Source organism: Dama dama, chromosome X, assembly GCF_033118175.1.
Source record: "Dama dama isolate Ldn47 chromosome X, ASM3311817v1, whole genome shotgun sequence".
Taxonomy (NCBI): Eukaryota; Metazoa; Chordata; class Mammalia; order Artiodactyla; family Cervidae; genus Dama; species Dama dama.
In genome coordinates, this window is record NC_083714.1 from 78,210,473 (window position 1) to 78,236,854 (window position 26,382).

At 36.2% G+C, this 26,382-nt stretch overlaps 1 protein-coding gene across 7 annotated transcripts in view; it reads right to left on the reverse strand.

The window, feature by feature from the left end:
- Positions 1-11,873, reverse strand: part of ZNF711 (zinc finger protein 711) — a 28,761-nt gene extending 16,888 nt beyond the window's left edge. Inside the window, exons 1-4 of one of the 7 annotated variants that reach the window (XM_061137194.1) lie at positions 11,678-11,871; positions 9,860-9,987; positions 8,284-8,388; positions 2,031-2,573 (exon numbers count right to left, since the gene is read on the reverse strand). In XM_061137194.1, coding sequence (XP_060993177.1) covers positions 2,031-2,573; positions 8,284-8,362 — 622 coding nt within the window. In that variant the 5' untranslated portion in view covers positions 8,363-8,388; positions 9,860-9,987; positions 11,678-11,871. Of the gene's footprint in view, positions 1-2,030; positions 2,574-8,283; positions 9,988-11,677 lie in introns of all 7 variants that reach the window. The other 6 variants (XM_061137193.1, XM_061137195.1, XM_061137196.1 and 3 more) reach the window with 6 other exon arrangements.
- Between the last annotated feature and the right edge of the window lie 14,509 nt (positions 11,874-26,382).

Genomic DNA, 26,382 nt, shown 5'->3' on the forward strand with positions numbered 1-26,382 from the left:
TCAGAGACTGAGAGAAGACAAACTCCCTACCAATAAAACCCAGCTGCTGAGATTTCCTTATAGGGATTCAGGAACAAGATAAAAGTCTGTTTTAAGTTCTCAATTTTATCTCTTAGAGTAGTTGAAGATATCTTGGGAAAAAACCAGAGAACTTTTAAAATTAACATTGAGGCCTCTCAAGGCAATTTATTCTTGAACTTCTGAAGATTTAATGGTCAACAAAAACCAGAGGTAAAAACATGAATTAAAGATTAAGAGATGAAGAAAAAAAAGGAAAAACTAAATCAAACTAGAGTAAAATAAAATAAATGAAAATGGTAAGATAGAGTAATTAGTCCCAATTTGAATATTCTACCATTACAAAAAGTCAAGGATCTGGGTGGTAAGAAAATAAATGATATAAAATATTTCATATTTGTATACCCTATATCCTACAATAAAAAATTATTTAAGTTTAAAAAAAGGTATTTATTTAAAAATTGTTACAGTTTCTTTACTAATGATTAAGGAGGTAATTAATCCCCAGTCTGAATTCCCCTAAAATGACCCCACAGCAGTTCCAGTATTATTTGAATAACACAATGTTCTTTATAGTTTTCAGTCTAATTCTATTAGACTAGAAGGACAGAAGTCTTTTGCACTTGACACATATGGTAACATCAAGATAAACATTTTAAATTAAAATATTCTAGAAACTTAAAAAAAACTTTTGCAGAATCAAATCACGGAAGATATGTTGAGATATGACTATTCACAATACATATAATGTCTAAATTTTAGACCACTTTAATACCAGAGAGTTTAATTTGACAAGTATCCTTTTAAAGGCATACTGAATTTGTTTTGGTACAGAAAGACCTTCAACTTTTGCCATACCATTTTAGAAAACCATAATCACAGTTTTGCTTTTTTTTAAAAAAATGTCAGATTAAGATGTAAATATGGAGCTGCTTTAGTAATCCACATCAATTTAAAAAGAATAATAACATTTGCAGTCTTTTAGTGGCTTAAATTATTCACTTCAAAACAATGTAAATATTCACTTTGAAGTGCTTATAGAGGAAAAAAGCTAACATATCAGACTTCAGAATCATTATTTACAAATTAAATATAATTTGTTTTTAGTTTTAAATTCACTGATACACATACATAACAATCACTTTATATACACATACACATATTCTACCTGTTAATTCACTTCTCAATCAACCATTTTTTATTTTAAAAAAAAAAGAACAAAAATCCTCCCTTGAAAAGTGAAATCTTCATTTAATCTTTACTTCTTCTAGCATGATGACTTCAAATTTTATAAGGAATAGATCCACTTCTTCCTCAAGCTCCACCAATAACTTATCATAAGATTTTTATTATTGCTGCTATTCAGGCAAACGTACCACTTGAAATGAGAACAAGATACTTCTATCTTCTTCATTCAGATAATATGTCTTAAGAACATCATAAAGTCAGTCTGATATAAATTTGTTTTAAGTATTTTTGCATAGACTATACACACACCTGAACAGACAACAGAAAATAAACACAGGCAGAATTGTGGAATACAATCTGAGTTGATTATTTACTTTTCAACTATTTAATTAGAAAAACTAATCACATTTCTTAACACGTTATGCTTAAATTCCTAAACAAAACTGAAATGACAACTCCACTATATGTCAAATTAAAGAGAAAGTGGTGGTTGCATACAATTACCCATTTTGGAATATATATATTTGCCATTAAAATTTTGTGTCATTTAATGTTCTTTTTGAACCTTTCAAATTCATATTTTTATTCTAAGATATTAATAAATTGCATTAGTTACTCCATTGTAGGTATGAATTTTCAGAGTAAATTAAAAACATAAGCAAATTCAAAAAGCCATCTCAACAACACAGCTTTGAAAAAAATTACTTTTCAAAAAGATTACCCACATGACCTTTATTGAACAGATCCCCCATCCCAGAAAACCTGTCCATGTTAAACATTAATCAACTTCTACCAAGGAATTAAGGAACTTAAATGTCACTTACAAGATATCATTAAGTAGTCTTCAGAAGTGCTCTTGACATCATCATCATCATCATCTTCAGTTTTAATAGTAACTGTAGAACCAGGAACACCACCAGCTGCTTGAATCACAGTTTCTGTATCTGAATTAGTTACAAGAACCTCCTCTGACACCATTGTGGGAGAGTCAACTCCTGAAACACAATCTTGGACCACATGTTCCAAGTGTCCATCAGGACCAGTAACAAGATCAGCCACAAAAACCTGCTCAGGTACTCTAACGGTTTCTGTAATTAGCTCAGACGTCAAGATGTGATCACCATCATCTTCCTCTAAATCTTCTTCAATAGCAACATCAGCCTCAAGTACAGCTTCAGGAACAATTACACCTTCTGTTACTACATCAGTCTCGGTAATGATATCAGGCCCATGGACAACTTCAGCTGCAAGGCCATGATCAAGAGTTATCCCACCATCTGTGACAACATCAGAAACTAATACAGCCTCAGGAACTGAAACAACAATATGGTCTCCATCGATATGCGCAGTACCAGTCATTCCAGCAACTACAATACAAATTATCCAAAGAAAGTAATCTTATTAATTAAAAGTATTTATATATCAGATGACATAAAATAGTTTTAAAATTAGAAATAGTCCTGGGAAAATTAGGATTTTAAAGAACCACTGACAATTAAACTGCAATAAAAACCCCCACCAACCAGGAACCGAGAGGGAAGTAAAAGAGAACAATGTTAGTAAAATCTAAGTTAAAACCTTAAAAATAATATACTTTATTTTGAAGTAAAACAAAAAAGCCACAGTGAGATAATGAACAGCTTAAAAAAAAAGAAATAAATATCACCACAGGTCAGTGAGGATGCAGAGAAACTCAATCTCTCATATGCAATGGTAGCAGCCACTCGAAAATCATTTGGCAGTTTCTTACAAAAAACATGTACTTACCAATACAACCTAACAATTGCACTCTGCAGCATTTCTCTGATAGTTACTAAAATATGTTTACACAACAAATTTACATGACTATCCATAACAATGCATAGTAGATATTATTTCTAGTAGCAAAAGAAAAATAAAACTCAAATGTTTACAGCATGCAAATGATTGGTTAAGCCATCTCTGGCACATCCTCACTATGGAATACTACTCAGCAATAAAAAAGGGACGAGCTATTGATACATTTAACAACCTGAATCAACTGCCAGAAAATTGTGCTGAGTGAAAAAATTCAATTACAACATACAATATACTGCATAATGTATAAATGGAATCATTTATATAACATTCTCAAAATTCTAAAAGCATAGAGATGGAGAGCAGATAGCAGTTGCCAAGGATGGGGGTGTATATGAATATTTTGGCACAGCACATACACAGTGATGAGCACCATAAATACATGCTCACTGTGTATCTTCACTGTGGTGGTGTCTATACAAATCTATATATGGAACAAAACTGCACAGACCTATATACACTCACATACACACAAATGGTAAAAACTGAATGAGGTCTGTAGTCTAGATAACAGTAATGCACCAATGTTAATTTCCTGTTTTTAACATTGTACTAAGATGTCACCATTGCAGAAACATAAGTAAAGGGTTTATGGGACCCTATACACTATTTTTTCTACTTCCTGTGAATCTAGCATTTCAAAAAGTTAAAGTTAAAATAAAAAGGACACAAAAACATGAAAGGGTGCTAATATGTTAAATTGAGTTAATAAAATATGACAGCTTAATACATTAGACAATACGTATTATAAACATGAAAGTCTCTGAACTTCTTTAATTTTATAAGAATTCCTATATTCAAAAATGGGAAGCATCATTTCACATCTGATTTGGGGAGAAGAAAACAACTCATTTTAGATAAAGATTTGGTTTATTTAAAAAAACACACATATAGACTCTGAATTGTATTAAATTCTAAATTAGTAAAATTGTAGGAATAAAGCTTTAAATAACATTTATCTTGAGCAGCATGGTAAACGCCAACTCCTACCCTCTTGTAAATATAATTATAAGAGTGTAAAATTCCTTCACGAGTAATTCTGTTACATTCTGCCTCTCTGAAGTGATGCAGTAAACAAATTAATAGAGTTTATGGACCAAGTTAAAAGAAAATTACCTACATGAATCCAGTATAAAGCCTTTTCTACATAATGATCACTTTCTATACAGTAATAATCCAAAAGAGTGCAATTTGTTACATGGTTCACTATTATTAACCAATTCATTATGGAAGTTTGCTGGTAAATTAGGATGGAGACCAGTGAACACATTAAAAAATAAGGTGAGAAGGGAAAGTTACCTTTCAACCCTTCTGAAGCTTTCTCACTATTCTCAAATTCTCACCAAAACCACCATATTACCCAAAAGGACACAGCCTCAACCTTGAAAATCAGTAGACAAAGGGAGTGTGTATAGAATAAGAACTTTCTATTCACTTTTTACTCCACTGGTCATTTTTGTAGACAGGGAGATGGTGAGGGTTCAAATTTAGTATTCAACCAGACTGAAAATGCAGTTTTTAGCAAGGAAAAACTAAATTCTAAGCCTATAAAATTCACAGTATTGAAATTCTATGTATATGAATAATAACATTAAAACTATATAAATTTTTTTCATAAATTAGACTTAAAGTGTGGGAAATTCCATTTATTTAAGAACACAGCTAGAAGATAGTTTGTTTTCTAAAGGTAGACACTAAAGAAGGATGGAAGGACAGAATAATGCTAGTGCTGGCTTGGGTTCAGATTAACCTATTTGGGAGGATTCTAATAAGATGGAATAAGCGCTTTTCAGTTTACCTAGTTTTCACTCTAGCAGGAACATACAGGTCAAAATAAATCAGATCTAAACCAAAAAAATCCAAACATGCTTGTTTACCCTGAACTAAATAATTTAAGAATCTTAGACCAAGAATTGATGAGTTCCCACAAAGTACTGGCAGAAACTCAGACCATGATCCAAAACGCTTTTCATTAAATTCTGCTCTTTCCTCTTATCAACTCATTTACTAAGATTCCACTGAATTTCTAGACAAAGTTATTTTAGCTACACACTAGCTATATTTATTATTGAATACTATGCACCAAGCAACCTAGTATTTTACATATAATATCTCATTTAAGCCTCAGAACTGTGAAATAAGGGGACTGTTATTATCTCCACTTTAAACACGAACAAACGACAGTTTAGAGAGATTAAATAAGCTTGCTCAAGGTTCAAGCTGGGAACTGAATGCATTTTTTTTTACTCTAGCCTGGCTTTTTTAACTTGCCTAAATGAGGAGAACAGAATTTACTTACTCTAGAGACTGATTTTTGAGAAATTTATAGGGCTAATCAAGTGAATCACTACTAAAGGAATAGATTCAAAGAGAAAGAATAAAAAGACCTACCATAGAGTGACTTATTTAAAATTTAAGGCATTTAGTAAGCAGCATTAAAAGGCATTAAAAATTTATCTTGCTAGGTAGCAAACTATAAACAGTATGAAAAAAAATTCTTTAAAAAGTGTGAAATCAATTAGATGACCAGATAAGAGTTAAGAAACAAGTCATTATTCCAAGCATTTCCCTTCTTACTAAAGTGGCTTAAATTAAATGTGAAAAGCTGAATTTCACCAGAAAGCATAATATTTGGTATTTGGGGGGTTTGTTTTGGGCCACCATATACTGCTATTTTGCTACTAAGTCTCAAAGCAATATGGGCTTCCCAGGTGGCTCAGTGGTAATGAATCCACATTTGATCCCTTGGTCGGGAAGATTACCTCAAGAAGGAAATGGCAACCTACTCCGGTATTCTTGCCTGGTAAGTCCCATGGACAGAGAAGCCTGGTGGGCTACAGTCCATCAGGTCACAAAGTTGGACACAACTTAGCAACTGAATACACATGCACACGCACGCCCAAAGCAGTATGGACTTTTTTTAGCAATAAAATCTTAAACAATTAGATTCAACAGCACAGATTCCAAGGACAACTATTATACTGAGACATGCACAAGTTATCACATAAAGCATACTATTGTAAAATTTAAAGTATCCTTGAAAAGAAACTGGTCTGATAAATTTCTGAATTAAATAGTTCAGACTCTTAATATAGTAGCCATTTCATACCAACCAAAAACGTAGAGAATTTAGAGATCCTATACCACATAGTGTGTTTACTTAGCTAGCTCTATCTATGTATGCTACACTCATGTTTCACAAACATCATTAATTTCTAGGTTTGTAGATATCTAAGTTTTTAAGCTAGCAAAAATTTAAAGAGAATGTATCTAATTTCTAATCAAATTTTAGAATCTGTAAACCTTAGTATTACATATAAGGGCTTAATTAAGCCTCAAGACAGCGAGGAGGAACAATGGAAAGAAAGGTAAGAGGAACACCAAGTAAAAATTCACCAGCACCAGACATTTTTTCAATCTTTGAAAGGTATCAAACTTTGCTTGCTAATGGGCAACTTCTTCAGGAGTGGGGATGGGAGGGGTTTCTGGCACTTTATCAGATGCCACAGGGTAAGTAGTATTTTGTATAAAATGGACAAAATACTGCATTTCTTCCATAAAAAATCTTATTTTGCATCATTTATTTTCAGATTCCAGATATGAAAGATGTCATATAATATTTTTCCTTCTCTGACTTCACTCACAGAGACTTACACACTTAAGAGAATGAACTTATGGCTGCTGGGGGAGAATGAACTTATGGCTGCTGGGGGAGAATGATGGGGGCAAGGCGTAGTTGGGGAGTTTGGAATGGACATATAAACACTGCTGCATTTAAAATGGATAACCAACAAGGACCTACTGTAAAGCAGATGGAACTATGCTCATTTGGCAGCCTGGATGGGAGGGGAGTTTGGGGGAGAATGGAAACATGTATATGTATGGCTGATTCTCTTTGCTGTTCACCTGAGACTATCACAACACTGTTAATCGGCTATAACCCAAAACAAAAAGTTTAAAAAATACCTTATTTTTAAAAGGTAAAACGTTAAGCTTATTATAGTGAACATTATTATAAACTTATTATACTGAATTTCAAGTGTTCCATAATTCAAAAAACTTATCTCTTGCAAGGAATTCACAAAATTCTTTTTAAAATCTCTTACACTTCAGCCTTTTGCCTCCTTCTAGAGTTTATTCCCATACTTTTTCCACCTAAAATCACTTCTAGGTCATCTATAATCAAACAACTCACTTCTGACTCTTTAAGCAGAGTAAATCCATGATTCCTTTTTGTGTCATCAATTAACAACAACTCCCACCACATTAAATCTGGAGAGGACATTAAATGTTATCTAGTCCAACCCACTCATAAAAGTGAATTAAGTAATTTGCCTAAGTTTACATAGGTAATTAATAGGACTGCCAAGACTAGAATCTAGTTCTGAGTCTCATTACAGTGGGCTTTACAACATGAGACAAAATAACATATTCAACCATATTTTCTAAAAATAGTATAGCCTTTTCTTAATTGAGCTAAGTATCACTCTTTGTAGTCTCCCATTTCTAATTGCATCTTTCACGTTCCACAACATCTCATGTTTCTGTTTACTTTTTCTCCCAATTTACCATTTGTCTCTTCTACTCTCTGATCTTTTCTGTAATTCTTACCACCCTATCACTGCCACTTATACTTCAGATACCTCTCTCTTCTATCATTCAGACTGACTTTGCCCAAATTCAGATTATTTGCTGTTAAGGGAGTCTTATCATTGTCAAAATGACTGTTGTTAAGAGGCTACTGAAAAATCTGGTCACAAAAATACGGAATTTTTTTTCAAGAAAATAAAAAGGTAATGCTATTAGTGAGAACTTTCTAAATATATGGATCAGAATATAACTAATCACCTAGTGCAAGATATTCCTCTATCACTATATAAGCATCTAACTTCTTTGAAATGACAAAAGTACTTCTATTTCCAGCTTTATTAACAATGCAACTTAAAATGTATTTTATATTTTAACATTTTCTAACATGAAAACTGCTGTAAATATTTATGTAAATTGTTTTTCATGTCCAATGACATATTACCACTATATTCCAAGTTTCCTTACTTCAATCTACCCACAAAATTATAAGAATGATTTTAACTAGACTATTGACACATAGATTTACTTAAATAAGCCCTACAAATGTATTTTCTTGGCAAAGGAACAATTTTTCATTGTAATTCTCCCCTTCCCCAATAGAGTTTTGATGTTTAGTTACAAAGAAAAAATACAACAAAGAAAATGCTTTACCAAAATCCTGCATAATCATGGTATGGGCCATTCTAGAGTCTGATGTGTGCAATCCAAGACTTCCACCACCTGGATCCATACTTAGTAAAGTTCATTCACAAATCTCTGTAAAAGAAGTGTTTTTTAAAATAGTTTAAATGCATTTAGGTCAAAGTCAATTGTTTTGAGAAAAATGCAATTGAAAATGTGCCTCTCAACCAGGTGTGCAAATCTCATTACAAAGGAAAACAAAGCAAACAAACAAAAGAAACCTTGTTTTATGCTTTATGTGACAACCATAAATAAAAGAAGGGTCAGTGGAAGTAAACCAAAGATAATGGAGAAGAAGCACAAAGGGGATGAGCCACAGGGAAGTGATAGACGCAAGCAAAAGAACAAAATTGTAGTATTGATGTTCCAGTTAAAATATAGGTTATTAAATAGGAAGAAAAAGAACAAGATGACAACAGACAATAGTTGGGGTATTTATACATTACTAGAGGACTCAGGTGTCTAGTATTAGTGCATTTCATCCAGTGGCTCTCATCCATTTCTTCCAGACCCAGCTCAGCCCTGCAGCGTAGCTCTGCAGATAAACTTGTGTTTCACCTCTGGCTCCCGGGGTTCTACTTATAATGAAAAATGTTCTATCCCAGTTTCCCTGGAGTTCTTTGAGCCAGTAAGGACTTCTTGCCTTACTCTACTACAATCTCTTGGCTCACAGTTTTGAGGACTCATGAAACATGACTGCTTCCTAAATGTAGCAGAGATAAGATCAATCACATACAAACATTTAGCAAATTGGTTCTTTCAGAATAGCTTTTACTTGTAACTGTAACTTGTAAGTTTTTTCATTAATAATTAATAAAGCCATGCTAGCCTCATGCTAGTTTTGAAAGCAAGGGCTCAACCTATTTCATTTCAAATAACTTATACTATATTTAAGATCACCAGATAGTATGGAACCTAAAATTAGATTCTGTAACTTAATGCTATTTCTTAAAATTACATGTATACTTTACTCTCAGATACAAGCTTCTAAGCAAATCGACCAAAAAAATCTGTCAATTTTATAGAACATTTCCTCATTTTTAGTTAGAAATGTTTAATAAATTTGGCTTAATCTATTCTTAAGTACAGGAGATCACTAAGATTTTTTTTCCTTGCCTCAAAGTTCTATAGGTATACAGAAGGCAGGAAAGTCTCACAGAGTAATCTTTATCAACACTTGAGTCATATATCTCAAAATCCTACAGCAGTAGGTGACATCTCTGTATATCACAATGATTCAAACAAAATTACTCTATATGTGAGCACACTCTGAGCTGTATTTTTGTTATCTTTTTTAAACACCACATTGTTTTCTGCCTTCAAAATGAAGTCAAGAGAGTTCACAACTACCTGGGTCTTCGGAGAGATAAATTAAAATGCCATAATGACTTATTTCCAACATTTAAAACAGTGTACTATTTTAAATTTAATCAGAATAACTGCTTTATCACATGACCAAGAGAACAATTACAAATGCCTTTAAAATGTTTTAAACAGTTAATTTTGCCTAATTATTAAACAAAACATGAAGTAATTTGTTAATCACCTTAATATGAGTATCCTGAAGAAACTGTAGATTTTCTTACATATTGTAAAATAAAATCTGCAGCACTTTGTTTTTGTTATTTTTCCTTCTGAACTACGTTATTTTCTTTGGAAGAACGTTCTTTTTACCTATTGCAAAAATACATTCACAATTAGATATCTTAAAACATTTTGAACCAAATCTCTGACACAACTTAAGAATTTTCTTTACACTTTAATGTACAGGGTGAGATTGGGAAGGGTTCATATGCTCAAAACTGTTAACCTAAAAAGCAACCAAAGGGATTCCAACAGAAATACCTACTTACAACGTTACTTCACTTAGAATCCGACCATCTGATTAAACCAAAATCTTTCCTAAAGCATATTTTAAAAATCGCTAGCAACATTTTATTTTGGAAAGTAAAAGAGAACCAACCAAGGGCAAGCTTTATTCTTGCCAAATCCATAGAAAAAAAATCTGCACTAGTGCTCAATGAAGTGTAAAGATTTTAACACATAGTGCAACTCTTACAGGAATTATCACACTGTAAGAATATCAAATAAACTGGAGCACCTTTTTTCCCCATATAGAAAGTTTCAATAAGATCAATAACGAATGGGGTATGAGAACAGCAGTGTGTTAAGGATTCAGTAGCCAATATAGCTAGGCTTCTCAGTGTGCTGAAGAGTATATTTCACATCCTTATTGAATGGAGATAACCACATCAAGTACTCTTCAAGAAAACATCTTTCCCTCAGTGTATGTGGAGCAGAAATCACAAAACAAAAATCAAAGCAAGACAAAAAACAAACAAGCAACACCCCCCCCCACACACACACACACACATTTTACTCTCACTCGTCTCCTCTAAACAGATTACTCAGGGCCTAGCTTCCCGATGATGTAAATAGGGTGAGGGGCAGGAGAAAAATCCTAAGGCGGTAGAACAAGAGAATGTGAAAGTAGTATAAGCAGAGATAGGAGACAAAGGAGCCCTGGCAAGTAGCTGTATTGCAGCTTTGCACGCAACCCTCTTCCCGCAGAAGTCTCCCTTTCCCACGATCACGCCAAGTTTCAATCATTCTGAGCAGAACGCACACACGTGCCCTCCCCTACATTACCCATCTCCCTGGATCTTCAACCAAATGAGAACCTTCGCAGTGGAAAAGCAGAAAGCGAAGAGACAAGAATACCCTTTCCCCTCCTCCCTCACTTGGTGCAGCAGTCGCCACCGATACTACCCACGCCGTGCTGCCCAACCCCTCACCATCTTGCTCCCTCTGCCCCGCTACACGGGAGACGGCGGCAGGGAACCAAAATGGTGGTGTTTTAGCGAAGGCGACAGTTGCCGCACACGGCCCCCACCCCCACCGCAGGCTCTGACGGCTCCCTAGCCCCTAAAATGCCCGATTCGGTGCCACCCTCTCACAAACGCCGTCATCCCTCGCGCTTTCCAAGGTTACCAACCGCGGCTGGCGGGGACGGGGGCGGGAGCGAGATGGGGGAAGTGCAGCTGAGAGGAATGGGGGGGGGGTAGTGTCGCCGAGAGAAAATGCCAGGGGGCCGCCGCATTCTTCACCGTTTTGTTTTCCGCCATTTTCCCGTCACCCTAAAGCACCGACGGCCTCCACGACGGCTCTCGCTCCCGGGAGCTGTGGCCTCGGGGAAAAACAGGGCAGCTGAAGGAGAAGTAATTCTCTCAATTCCCCCAGCCACCCGCTGCTGAGGAGAAACACTGTCTGCCCGAGGGGAGGAAACGCTTAGGGACTAGACGCCACTTCCATTGTTCCCGTCGCCCTACACTACGCGCTGGGTGTGAGCCTCTTCTCTACTCACCCGAGCGACACTGAGAGCAGCGGATCCAAGTCTCTGTACTCTCTCCTTAGGAGTCTCCTTACCTGCCGCCGCCGCCGCCGCCACTAGGATTCTGACCGCGCTCCGGATTTCTGCGGGGGGCGGCAGCTGTGGATCAGCGAGCTCCTCACATTCGGGTTTCCGAGGTTCCGCAGCTCGAGCCAATCACAAGCTACTCTGCGTCTGGGAGGCGCGCCGCCTAGCCCTCTTTTATACCGCGCCTGACTTGCTGAGGTTGCATTACGTCACGCTCCCCTTGCTGCAGGGTAGGGGGCCGCGGGGGGAGCGCGCACGCGCGCGCGGTCGATCGCGAAGCCCGCGCTGGATTTCTGCCCGGAGACCCCGCGGACTAGCGAGTCGAGGCTGCGGCGCCGGGCGAGTCTCAGTGCGCAAGCCTGGATCTTGGCGCGACCCTGAGGTGTTTCCGTGGGGAGATGTTCTGTTTTCCAGGGTTTCTAAAGGAGAGGAAGAGGGGGAGGTGGGGAAATCAATATCCGAATGGCCATCCACTGAACCTCGCGTAGATGTTGAATAACGTTTAAAAAACAAACAAACAGTCCTACACTCGAGGATTTGACCAGTTAGGCTGACCTGAGTGATAAGAGGTATGCTTCCCCGAAATGAAACCCTTATGTATTTTGCAGTTTCCCTCCTTCATTCTTTTTTATATTTCCTAGTGGTAGGCAATTCGATCTAGAAAGTAAAGGGAAGAAAAGCATAGAAATGAAGGGTAGACAAGGAACCAAAAGGAAGTGAATACCAAATATCTCTTGATTGTGTCACTTTCAGCTTGTCTGAACAAAATGGGAGAACAGTGAGAAATTAAGTGGTAACGGGTGGGTGAAAGAGTGATGCGATGTGACTAAAAGACTGCATTTGCAAAGGGCCTTATGTTCTGAAAATTTAGCTTTAGTGCCTTGTAGTAACAGTGTTTAACGCGGGAAAGGATACGATCCTTTAAAGAGAGAGAGAAGCTAGCAATACATTTGCCTAAATAATTTGAATATTTTTACAAACAAAGCATGTTCTTTTTCTCGATCAGCTAGATAATTTCTCCGGGTTTCTATAACCTAATATACAAATAAAGGTTTTGAGAAACGTAAAGGAGACTCAGTATGAAAGCCCTGGCATAGTATCTGGGCTATAGAAGACGGAGAGTCTACAAACTGTATACTTGCAGAGCCAAGTAATAAGTATTTTAGACTTTGAGGATTATAAGGTCTCTGTCAACTATTCAAGTCTGCAACTGTAGCCCCAAAGCAGCCATAGACAGTATGTACACAAATGAGCACGGCTGTGTTCCCGTTGAACTTTATTTATGGGCACTGACATTTGAATTTGGTCATTTTAAAGTGTCTTGAAAAATTATTATTCTTTGAATTTTTAAAAACTATTTAAAAATGTAAAAAACATTCTTAATCTCAATCCACTAAAAATACAGGCAGCCATCCAGATTTGCCCTGTGCACGGTAGTTTGCTGACCCCATAGGTGTTACTTGTTTACTTTTATTTTTTTTTTTATGAGTATATTCCTGTAGGTGACGTGTTTCTATATTGGGTTCCCTGGTAAATACTATTTGAAAGGTCTTCTCCCAGTGACAATTCTAAGACATGGAAGAATCTGAGAAAGATGTGGGGGTTTTTACATCAACCTTTGCGAACAGTAACTTGTAGTAGATAATTTTTAAAACCTGAAGATCATTCTTGCGCCTTCCTCTTTCTCCAAGTATCTCTTCCATCAAAATGTCCTGCGACTTCTACTTCCTTAATATCTGTGTAGCTCATCCTGTTTTTTAATTTTTTTTCCATTCCTAATCTCATTACCTTGTTCGGATTCACATCCCTTCTTACCTGGATTACTGTAACACCTTCTTAACTTGTTCATCTTTTCCATTTACTCATCAAATCCTGAAATCAGAAATAACCAAATTAAAAAAAAATGCTTGAGATCAAGCCTTCCAACTCCATTTTTCACTTCAGTTGAGACCCTCAACAAATAAACTCTGCAATAGCCTCCTAACTCATTTCAGAGATCGGCTACAAGTCTTGGCTAAAAGTCATATCTTTTACTATGTAGAATCTACATCACCACAGAGATCACTTGCATAACAAAACAAACAAAACTGATATCTCACTCCCCTGCTTAAACATTGCTGTAAAATTCCCACTAGAAGTCAAGGATGCCATTCAAGCAAGGAGAGAAGGAAACCTGTAGGACTGCCAGCTGGGCAACAATGTGGAAGACCATCCAAGCTACGTCTTTTAGCTTTTTGGTCAATATTTATTTGAAGGGTAAATTAAATGCTATATTACAGATGGCTGTTTGTGCTATTATTTTAAATAAGTGCTGCTTTTATATTCATGCTTCAGCTTTTTGCTGTTTCACATTAACCAATAATATTTGTTAGGTACTATAAACACTTTGTAGCTTACTTTGTTTTATAACTTGCTCACTTCACTCCCTCTACTTTCTTTGGTAGCCATGACCAACTAATAGTGTTTTGCCATGGTACCACGCGTTGCTGTCTCTTCTTTCTCATGTGCTTCTGGAGTCACAGTTTGTCATCAGATATATTCTCTTTAACCTCAACTTGTTCTATGAAAACTCTTAGCCTTCTTGCTTTAACTGGCACCTGACCATCTCCCAAGGAAATAATCTAAAATAAATTAACATAAGCATATTCAGGATCATCTAGAAGACCACTTTGTAAATGAGCACTGTCATGCATCATCAACACTCACACTTGTATTTACAAGCACATCAATGCCAGACAGTACCACTTTAGTTGTTTCGGGTTGATATACAATGAACAAGTCAGACCTTGTAAACTATGTGGTCAGGTCCTATACCAGGTCCTGTATTATGTGGTACATAATACAATTTCTTGGTAGTCAGAATAAAGTGCTAGGGGAAGTGAGTCATCCCATAGCATACAATAAAATAAACTATGCTCCATATGCCATTGCAGAGTCATATTCATGTTATGAAATGTAATTTAGTTTCAGCAAAACAATCTAATGCATAACATTAAATTAATGCTGTTAATTTATTAGTTTTGTTGTTTATCATTTTGGCTTTATAATTGTATCAGCACTGTTAGCTTCAGAAATTTATTTATACAGAGCTCTACTATTATTTATGTTTAAGTAACATTATAATGGGGCTTCCCTGGTGGCTCAGTGGTAAAGGATCCACCTGCAATGCAGGAAACGAAGATTCAATCCCTGGGTCAGGAAGATCCCCTGGAGAAGGGAATGGTAACCCACTCCAGTATTCTTGCCTGGGAAATCCCATGGACAGAGGAGCCTGACAGGCCACAGTCCATCAGGTCAATCAGTCCAAAAGAGTCAAACATGGCTTAGCGACTAAACAAAAACATTATAATAAAACCAGGTTAAATCAACGTTGACTACAAATATTTTCCTTTAGTCTATGATAAAAATTGCAAAGAGTCAGACACTACTGAGCACACGTGATAAAAATATACAAAATGATGCACAAAATCTCTAAATACTATGCTACAGAAAAAGTATCAAGACTTCTTGAGGGTAATAGCTAACTCCAGATTTGAGAGGAAATAAATAAGATGAAACTGTGTTATACTGTTTTGTCAGTGAGCAAGAAAGCCATCAAATACTAATGGGATCGTGTCAAAAATACATGAGCATCAAATAATGATAGTAACTACATGATTACTAAGTGATTTAAACACGTAGAATATGTAAAAACTCATGAGTTTATTAAGGATACTGAAAGAGAAATAGAGAGATCGCCCTCCCAACCCCCATCAAAGAAAACATCTCATTCGATACCGTTTGAAGTAAATAAAACATCAACCCCTTATTCTGACAATTAACAAAAGAAAGGAACTCAGTATTTGATTCTGCTTTTCCTATACAGACTATTTCAGTACAACCAAATAAGTCTAGGTTGATGAGGGAAAGTTCTTTTTCACAAGAAATATAACAGATATAGAATAAACATAGAAATAAATGTAGAAAATCACCATCTGACAACCTTTAGTGAAGTCACAGATCCAGGCAGTAATCATCAGTGGGTGAAATATTAGACGAAAGACTGGATGAAAAACTATAAATTAGTTCAGGTTGTCATCACCTGAACCCTCTAATCAGTTTCTCCCCATCCTGTTTGGCATTTGGTATTATCACTGTTTTTTTAAAAATAATTTTTATTTATTTATTTTTGGTTGTGCTGGGTCTTTGTTGCTGCGTGGGCTTTTCTTTAGTTGCCATGTGCAGGCTTCTCATTGTGGTGGCTTCTCTTGTTGTGGAGTATGTGCTCTGGAGCATGCAGCCTTCAGTAGTTGCAGCTCCTGGGCTCTATCTAGAGCACAGGCTCAATAGTTATGGCACACGGGCTTAACTGTGGTGCACGGACTTAGTTACTCCACAGCATGTGGGATCTTCCATAATCAGGGATCAAACCCATGTCTCCTGTATTGGCAGGTGGATTCTTTGTCACTGAGCCACCAGGAAAGTCCATCATTGTTTTTTATTTCAGCTAGTCTAATAGATATACAGTGATATCTCATTGCAGTGTTAATTTGCATTTGTCTGATAGCTAATATTGCTAAATATCTTTCATATGCTCATTTGCCATAATCTCTATGGTGAAGTGTCTTTTCAAGTTCTTTACCTATCTTTTCATGTGGTTGAGTTTCATATTTTTCAAAATATATATATTTGTGGATACAAGTCTTTTATCAGATATGTGATTTGCAGATATTTTCTATCCATTGTCACCTGGTCTTTTCTTTTTCTTTCCATGTCTTTGGCAGAGCAAAAATTTTTTAATTTGATAAAGTCCAATCTATCAATATTTTCTTGTATAGATTGTGCTTTAGTTTGGATTCTAAGAATTCTTTGCCTCGTTTCAGCTCACAAACATTTTCTCCTATGTTTTTTTCCCCAGAAGTTTCATTGTTTTGGACTTTACATTTACATCTATGATCTATTTTGGGTTAGTCTTTGGATAAAGTTTGAGATGTAAGTTGTTCATTTTTATGCATATTGACAACCAAAGAGTCCAACAACATTTGTTAAAAAGTCTATCCTTTCTTCAAAGAGATTTTGCACATTTGTAAAAATCAAATGGCCATATTTATGTAGGTTTATATTTGTCGTATTTATTAGGTGCCATAGATCTGTATCTTTTGCTTTACCAATACCATACTGATCTGATTACTTTGGCTTTTTTTAACATTTCCTAAAATTGGGTAGTGTAATTTTCCCAACTTTGTTTTTCTTTTTCAACATGGTATTAGCTAGTCTCCTTTCTTTTATTTTTTATTTTCCTCCATTATTTTAACATTAACTTGTCTATATCTATAAAAAATTCTTCTGGGATTTTGATTGGTATTTTGTGAATATATAGGTCTCTGAGGGAAACCGACATCTTTATTGCATCAATTCTGCTAATTCGTATAACTCAGTATGTTCATTTATTTACATCTTCTTGGGTTATTTCATCAGCATTTTGTATTTTTCAGAATTCAGCTTCTGTACATGTCTTGTTAGATATATACCCTATTAGATGTATACCTAAGTCCTTTGGAGGAACTGTTGTGTCTTTTTAAATTTGATTTCCAATTGTTCTTTGTATTTAACTCTAAACACTTTGATTATAATGTGACCAGACTTGGATTTTGGGGTTTTTTCCCGTTTGGGGTCCACTCAGCTTCTTTTTATTTGTATATTTATGTCAGATAATTGGTCACATTTGGAACATTTTCAGTCATTATTTCTTTGAATACTCTTTCAGCACCATCATTTTTTCTTGTCCTTTTGAGACTTTGATTATATAAAGTTGAGACACTTTGTGCTGTCCTACAGGTCCCTAAGGCTTCATTCATTTTTTTTCAATCTTTTTTCTTTTTGTTAAAATTGGATAATTTCTATTAGTCTAACTTCAAGTTCACTAACTCCTTCCTCTGTCATCTCTATTCTGCTATTAAATCCAGAAACTGAAATTTTGTGGGTTTGTAATTGTTTTGGTTATCATATTTTTCAGTTCAGTTCAGTTTTTCCATTCAAAAATTACCATTTTGTTCTTCTTTGTATATTATATTTCTTTGAGAGTGAAAGTATTAGTTGCTCAGTCATGTCAGACTCTTTGCAATCCCATGGACTATAGCCCACCAGTCTCCTCTGTCTATGGAATTCTCCAGACAAAGATACTGGATTGGGTAGCCATTCCCTTCTCCAGGAGATCTTCCTGACCCAAGGATCGAACTCCGGTCTCCTGCATTGCAGGCAGATTCTTTACCGTCTGAGCCACCAGGGAAGCCCCATTCTATTTGTTTGCTGATGCCTTGTTTTAATATTTGATTCAGGAGTGTTATGATTGCTTATTTGAAAATTTTTGTTAAAGATCCTTCAAATACTAGATGATTCCAACATCTTCTTCATCTTATCAGTAGCGCATGTTGATTTCCCGTGTAAATTGAGATATTCATGGATCTTCATATCCTGAATAGTTTATGTCCTGTACATTTGAGTAATACTCCATTGATATTCTGGGTCTTATTTTTATCCTATAGAATATTGACATTTTTGTTTTAACAAAGACTTGACTTGCTTAGATCAATGAAGAATGAAGAAAATGAGAGAAAGAAGAAAACAAATGGTGTTTTACCTTACTCTCTTTGAGCTTTAGGAGTTCTCTTTCTCTCTCTCCAGCTAGAACTGGTGGATTTCTCATGGCTCTCTATCTCTGCATCCCCAGGTCTCACTTTTGAGTTTCAGGTTATAGCAACTGCAGGCCAGGGAATATGGGAGAGGGTAAAAATGAGTAAATTAATCACTGATTCACTGGTACTTTGAATTCTGATTTTCTTCCCTGGTCCTCCTGCTGTTGTTTACTTTTCAAAGTTCTCAAACAGCTTTCTGTGCAGTGTGTCCATATTTTGTATTTTAATACAGTAGGGGGTAAATGGAAAAATGTGTTGACTCCATCTTACCTGGAAGCAGAAGTTTGAAAAAAAAAAGTTTAAATTGTTTGAAATTTGTTTAAAAAATTATTTTTTAAAAATTACAAAAAATGCAAGGAATGCTCAACTGTGTTAATATCAAATGCTTTTGACAGACACTTTGACTATGATAATAACTAGTAAGTGATGATTGGATTTAGCAGTATGAAAGTTATTGGTGGTCTTGACCAATCATCTTTTGTGAGAGTGGTTAGGACCAAAGCCTGGTTAGAATGGGTTCAAGACGGAATTAGATGAAAAAAAGTAAATATAATGATTAGGGACAACTATTGGATTACTAAGTTAAGGCTTTAGCAACCTAAGGCATAGAAGTTTAGAATTAATCATTCATTCAGTCAAGCAGTTATTTACACATTCATTCACCTATTTATTCAATAAAGATTTTGTACTAGGCACCTCCAGACACTGGCAATAGAGATATGTATAAGACAGCTTCTGCCCTCATGGAGCTTCCATGCTTATAAAGAACTAATATTTAAACCTAAGGAGGACTAACTCATATGGACCACTTACCATTTTAGAGACTAAGGGCAAAATTTTTAAACTCTGTGCCCCAGATTCCTCATTTGTAAAATGTAGATTTAAATAGTATTTTACCTCATAGGGTTGTGGAAATTGATGTGAGAACTGAAAGAGAGAATCCTTATAAATTGCAGTCCAAAGCTTGATACACAGAACTCAATAAATATTAGCTATCTTTATTAATCTTATTAACATCTTACTAATAGAACAATTTGAATATGCCCTTACCCTACGTTCTCTGGGAATCAGAAATGATTTATTCAAAGCTAAATATCTGTGAATGGCCATACACTTGCTTAAACTTTATGCTTTACCAGCAGTGTTCTAGTAAACGGTCTGGGGGAAGATAGAAACCTTGATTTATAGTATTACCTGATTTCCATGGTGTAAATACTCCTACCATGGGTAATTTTAAACTACCAATGTGACATTATTGAATGCAGCTGTGAAAGAAATGTACTAAAGATGGCCTTAGTGAGTCAATACATATAACTCTAGCACACCACTGAAATTTTCCTGTCATATCTTGAATCCCTATATAGGAATCCATTTCACTTCAGACAAGGTAAAATTTAGGCAACTTGTGATCATCAGTACCTATGGCTGATTCATGTTGAGGTTTGACAGAAAACAACACAGTTCTGTATAGCAATTATCCTTCAAATAAAAAATAAATAAATTTAAAAAATAAATAAAAATAAAATACTATTTTCCATAATGTAACAACCACTTTGGAAAATACTTTGTCACTATCTACTAAAGCTGAACATATGAATACCCTGATAACTAGCAATTCCTCTCCTATCAGAAATGCATCAGAAATGCATACATAAGCACAACAATAACAGCAACAAAAGTATATCCAAGAACATTTATAGCAGCATTATTCAAAATAGCCCCAAACTGGAAACAAACCAAATGTCATCATCATTCATTCATTCATATTCTTTCAGTGCCTACTATGTGCTTGATACCTTTTGGAGCTTACATTCTACTTGAGAGATACAGATAATAAACAAAACAAACTAACAAGCAAATACATACAATTTGTTGAAACTGCTAGGAAGGAAAAGGAGTGAGTGTTCAGGTAAATTAAGCCTTTCCAAGAAAGTGACGTTTAGGCTGAGACTTAAAATTTGAGAAAATTTTAGTCAGAAGAAGAGTTGGGGAAAGAGCATCCCAGAGAGAACAAACATATGTGAAGGGCCTGAGACCAGAAAAATCTTTATACACCTAAAAAGTTGAAACAAGGCCAATGTGGCTGGATTGTTGTAGGTGAGGGGGAGAGCAGTGGAAGATGAAGTTGAAAGCATGCATATCTTAGATTGTTCAGGGCCCTGCAATGAGTTCATATTTTATTTTATTCACAAGGAGAAGTCATTGAAAGATTCTATTGATTCAGTTTTCTAAGTAATTTTTGTATTCTCCATCCATATTCCAGGCTATCATTCATCTCTCACTTGGATTACTGCAATAATTTCCTAACAGGTCTGCCCTCTTCCTTTGGTTTATCCTTTTCATGTTCACAAAAGAGATCTTTTTAAGATGCAAATCTAATCATTCTGCTGTCCTATTTAAATTTTTCAATGTTTCCCCTTTTTTCTACAAGATGAGGTTCAACTCCTTAACCAGGCCTATAAAACCTAGTGCAAGACAACATCATGACTTTCATGAGCCCTAGGCACTTCTTCCTTCCTCCATAAAAATGTACTAAAGCTTACATTTTCTGACTGAGTTGTTAGAAAGACTAATATAATTCAGGCTGGAATCATTATCATATATTCTTTGTTATTTCTCTTTTCTTCTGATTTTAAAATACAGGTAAAACATTTTCATGACCATTATAGGTATCATGGGCCCTAGGCATGGTACCTGTTTTACTTAATGAGTATGTCACCCCTTTTCATATGATATAGCTCCAGGATAACTCTATCATCATGAAGTGATTAATTTGAAAAGTATTTATTGAGTACCTACTGTATGTCAGACATTGTTCTAGAAACTGGGAGTACATCAGTGAGAAAAATAAAAAGACAAAAAGCCATGACTTCATATTACTTTCATTCTGTTGAGGAGGGAGAGGGACAAAAGGTAAACAAATGATTAAATAAAATGAGTAGTGTGATAGGCACTGTGATAGGCAGTGATGAAACAGGGAAGAAGGATGATAGTTTCAGGGATGATTTGAAATTTAAAATAGAATATTCAAGGAAAACCTTACTAATAATATTTATGCAAACACCTGAAAGAGATGAAGGAGTAAACTAGGTGGATATCTGAGAGAAAAATATTCCAAATAGAGGGAACAGTAAATGTAAATATCCTGAGATAGGAATTTGGCTAGTGTATCACTAAATGCCAAGCCAGTGTCCTTGGAGTAAGAGAGATAAAGTAGATCGAATCATGGGCATTTTATCATTATAATAACTTTCACTGTTTCTCTGAAGAAAATGGGAACCTTAATGGAGGATTCCAACTATGAAAGTGACGATTTAGCATATGGTTTATCGTCCTTGCTGCTGTGTTGAGAGTAGACTATAGCAGTGCAAAGGATGAAGCAAGGAAACCTTTTAGGAAGTAATTATAACAATTCAGATGAGAGATAATGATAACTTTGACCATGGTGGTAACAGCGGCTGATGAGAAATTGTCAGATTCTAGATATATTTTTGAAGTAGACCTAATATATTTCACTGATAGATTGAGTAGGGACTAAGACATAGAGAGAAGTTGAGAATGATTGCAAAGTTTTCAGACTGAATAACTGGAAGGATGGAGTTGCTACAACTGAAACGGAGAAATCTATAGAAGGGAAGAATGTTTTTAGTAAGTTGAGTTGTGGACCAATTAGGTTTGTGATGCTTGTTAAATATCCAAATGTAGTGTGGATTTCAAGGGAAAAGTCCAGGGTAGAAATATAAAATTTAGAGATAACCAGGGAAGAGTATAGATACAAAAGAAAAGGAGTCAAATCTAGACAAGTGAGTTGTTTAAAAACCAGAAAAGTAAAAAAAAAAAAAAAAAAAAAAAAAGAACCAGCAAAGGAGACTGAGGAGAGAATACCAAGGAAGGAAGAAAACCAGTAGAGTATGTTGTTTTGGGTGCCAGGTGAAGAAAGTGTTTTGAGAAGGGAGTGATAAACTGCACCAAATGCTACTGATAGTTCAAGTAAGGTGGGGACTGAGAACTGACCACTGCATTTAACAACATCAGGGTTTTATTGGTGACTTTAACAAGAGAAGTTCCAGTGGAGTGGTAGGAGCAAAAGCCTAGTTGAAATGAACTCTAGAGAGAATGGAATGATTCTAGAGAGAATGAAATGGGAAGAGTTGGAAACTATGAATGTGGAAAACTCTTTCAAGGGGTTTTACTCTAAATGGGGCAGAAAAGTAGCAATAGCTGGAAAGGGAACATGGAGTGTCTGAAGAGGACGTTTTTCTTTAACGTGAGAAATTATACCATGCTTAAATTCTGATTGGGGCTGATTCAGTAAGGAAGTGGAAAATTAATAATGCAGGTGTGATGAAGGAGAAATACTAAAATGAATCTTTGAATAGGTGAGAGGGATGGGTCAGTTCAGTTCAGTTCAGTCCTCAGTCGTGTCTGACTCTTTGCAACCCCATGGACTGCATCACGCCAGGCTTCCCTGTCCATCACCAACTCCCGGAGCTTACTCAAACTCATGTCCATTGAGTCGGTGATGCCATCCAACCATCTCATCCTCTGTCGTCCCCTTCCCCTCCCACCTTCACTCTTTCCCGGCATCACGGACTTTTCTAATGAGTCAGTTCCTCCCATCAGGTGGCCAAAGTATTGGAGTTTCAGCTTCAACATCGATCCTTCCGTTGATTATTCAGGACTGATTTCCTGTAGGATGGACTGGTTGGATCTTCTTGCAGTCCAAGGGACTTTGAGGTCTTCTCCAATACCACAGTTCAAAAGCATCAATTCAGCTTTTTTTATACTCCAACTCTCACATCCATACATGACTACTGGAAAAGCCATAGCTTTGACTAGACAGACATTTGTTGGCAGAGTGATGTCTCTGCTTTTTAATATGCTGTCTAGGTTGGTCAGAATTTTTCTTCCAAGGAGCAAGCGTCTTTTAATTTCATGGCTGCAGTCACCATCTGCAGTGATTTTTGGAGCCCCCAAAAATAAAGTGTGCCAGTGTTTACACTGTTTCCCCATCTATTTGCCATGAAGTGATGGGACCAGATGCCATGATCTTAGTTTTTTGAATGTTGAGTTTTGAGCCAACTTTTTCACTCTCCTCTTTCACTTTCATCAAGAGGCTTTTTAGTTCCTTTGCACTTTCTGCCATAAGGGTGGTGTCATCTGCATATCTGAGGTTATTGATATTTCTTCCAGAAATCTTGATTCCAGCTTGTGCTTCTTCCAGTCCAGCATTTCTCATGATGTATTCTGCATATAAGTAAAATAAGCAGGGTGACAATATACAGCCTTGACATACTCCTTTCTCACTTTGGAACCAGTCTGTTGATCCATGTCCAGTTCTAACTGTTGCTTCCTGACCTGCATACAGGTTTCTCAGGAGGCAGGTCAGCTGGTCTGGCATTCCCATCTCTTTAAGAATTTTGCATAGTTTGTTCTGATCCACACAGTCAGAGGCTTTGGCATAGTCAATAAAGCAGAAGTAGATGGTTTTCTGGAACTGTCTTGCTTTTTTGATGATCCAACAGTTGTTGGCAATTTGATCTCTGGTTCCTCTCCCTTTTCTAAAATCAGCTTGAACATCTGTAAGTTCACGGTTCATGTAATGTTGAAGCCTGGCTTGGAGAATTTTGAGCATTACTTTGCTAGCATGTGAGATGAGTGCAATTGTGTGGTAGTTTGAGCATTCTTTGGCATTGCCTTTCTTTGGGATTGGAATGAAAAGTGACCTTTTCCAGTCCTGTGGCCACTGCTGAGTTTTCCAAACTTGCTCGCATATTGGGTGGAGCACTTTCACAGCATCATCTTTTAGATGTTTTAGAGTTTGAAATAGTTCAAGTGAAATTTCATCCCCTCCATTAGCTTTTTTCATAGTGATTCTTCCTAAGGCCCACTTGATTTCACATTCCAAGATGTCTGGCTCTAGTTGAGTGTGAGTGATAACACCATTGTGATTATCTGGGTTGTGAAGATCTTTTTTGTGCAGTTCTTCTGTGTATTCTTTCCACCTCTTCTTAATATCTTCTGCTTCTGTTAGGTCTATACCATTTCTGTCCTTTATTGAGCCCATCTTTGCATGAAATGTTCCCTTGGTATCTCTAATTTTCTTGAAGAGATCTCTAGTCTTTTCCATTCTGTTGTTTTCCTCTATTTCTTTGCACTGATCACTGAGGAAGGCTTTCTTATCTCTCCTTGCTATTCTTTGGAACTTTGCATTCAAATGGGTATATCTTTCCTTTTCTCCTTTGCTTACCTACTGGAGTAGGTAGCCATTCCCTTCTCCAGGGGATCTTCCCAATCCAGGAACTGAACCTGGGTCTCCTGCATTGCAGGCAGATTCTTTATGTCTGAGCCATCAGGCCCAATATGTACCATATGAACTATAAATATTTATGATTTATGAACCATAACTATTTCACTATAAGTTTCTCTACAAGATGGATCTTTCAAAAATATATCCACATTACCCTAATTAAAGGCTTAATAATAATTCCTTAGTAGCATTAAGTATGAACTTCCCCGGTGGCTCAGTGGTAACAAAAAATCCGCCTACAATGCAAGAGACGTGAGTTCAGTCCCTCGGTTTGGAAGATCCCCAGGAGGAGGGCATAGTAACCCACTCCAGTATTCTTGCTGGGAAAATCCCATGGACAGAGAAGCCTGGCAGACTATGGTCCATCAGGTTGCAAAGAGCACACAACTGAGCAACCAAACAAACACACACATGTGCATTAAGTATCCAGTCAGTATCCAAAATTCCCCATTTGCCCTTTAGCAGTGTTTGCTTGAAACAAGATACAAAGAAGGACCATGAAATGCAACTGATCAATGTGTCTTAAGTCCCTTTAATATATAGAATCTCTTTCCATCTGTTTTCCCTAATTTGTTGATCAACTGAATTATTTGTCTTATAGAGTCCCCCACAGTCTAGATTTTCTGTTTGTATCCTCTTAGTGACTTTTAACATGTTCCCCTGTTCTCTGTAACTTGCATTCTAGATGCTTAATGAGATATGGTTTCAAGTTTTTGCAAGCATATTTCATAGATGGCATTGTGTACTACCATCTGGAGGCACATAATGTCTAGATGTCTCTCTTGTTAAGATGTTAGCAGCAATTGATGAATTTTGCTTAGATCTGTGAATTCATTAAGGCTTTCTAGAATTAGCAATACATCTAAAATAAGAAGCTTCCCTTCATTCCTGATAAAATTACACTAATATACAGTTGGAAGTTTTGATTGCTTTAGTTTTCTCAGGGAAATAGGAAGGAATGTTATCAGCTAGTGTGAGGAGAGAGAAGAGATATTTGGAGATTTGAGGAGGAGAAGGTATTAAGTAGACATCTAGGAAAATGAGAACATGATTGGACTAAGGAAATTATACTAAGAGCACAGATGAGGTTCATGATCAGGAATTTGATATAAGACTAATAGGGGTGGTTGTGTGCTTTTGCTCAAGCAACCTGAAGCTGCATGGATTCAGGTATAAATAGATAAAGAACTGGATTTAACCAGGATTGAGTTTTGGAATATGAGTACTAGCAAGAAAAGGACAAGAATATTGAGGGTATGTACAAGGGAATGATTATGATAATAAACTGTGGAATTTGAATTAGGTAAAGGGGAAAGTGAGGGAATGAGAATGATGAGGATTAATGAAAAGCTGATAGGATCAAAGGAGTGTACATTCTATAACAGTTGAATTTAAAGAAGTCAAGGAGCTAAAAAGAAGAGTGTGCAAGAGGGATAGGAAGTTTTGATCAGATAATGGAAAGCTAAAAATTGAGATTATGAAGAGAGTAATGAATGATTCTGGCTAGGGAAAGACTATGGGAGTAAGTGGCTGAGGTGGAGCAAGGGACACAATCCCTGGAAGAGAGGAGGTCAAGGGGAAAGAGGTCAAAGGATTGGAAAATTCATTTATATATATATAGGCATCATTAAGTATAGTGACAGTTAGTGGGCCAGAAGCTAAACTCC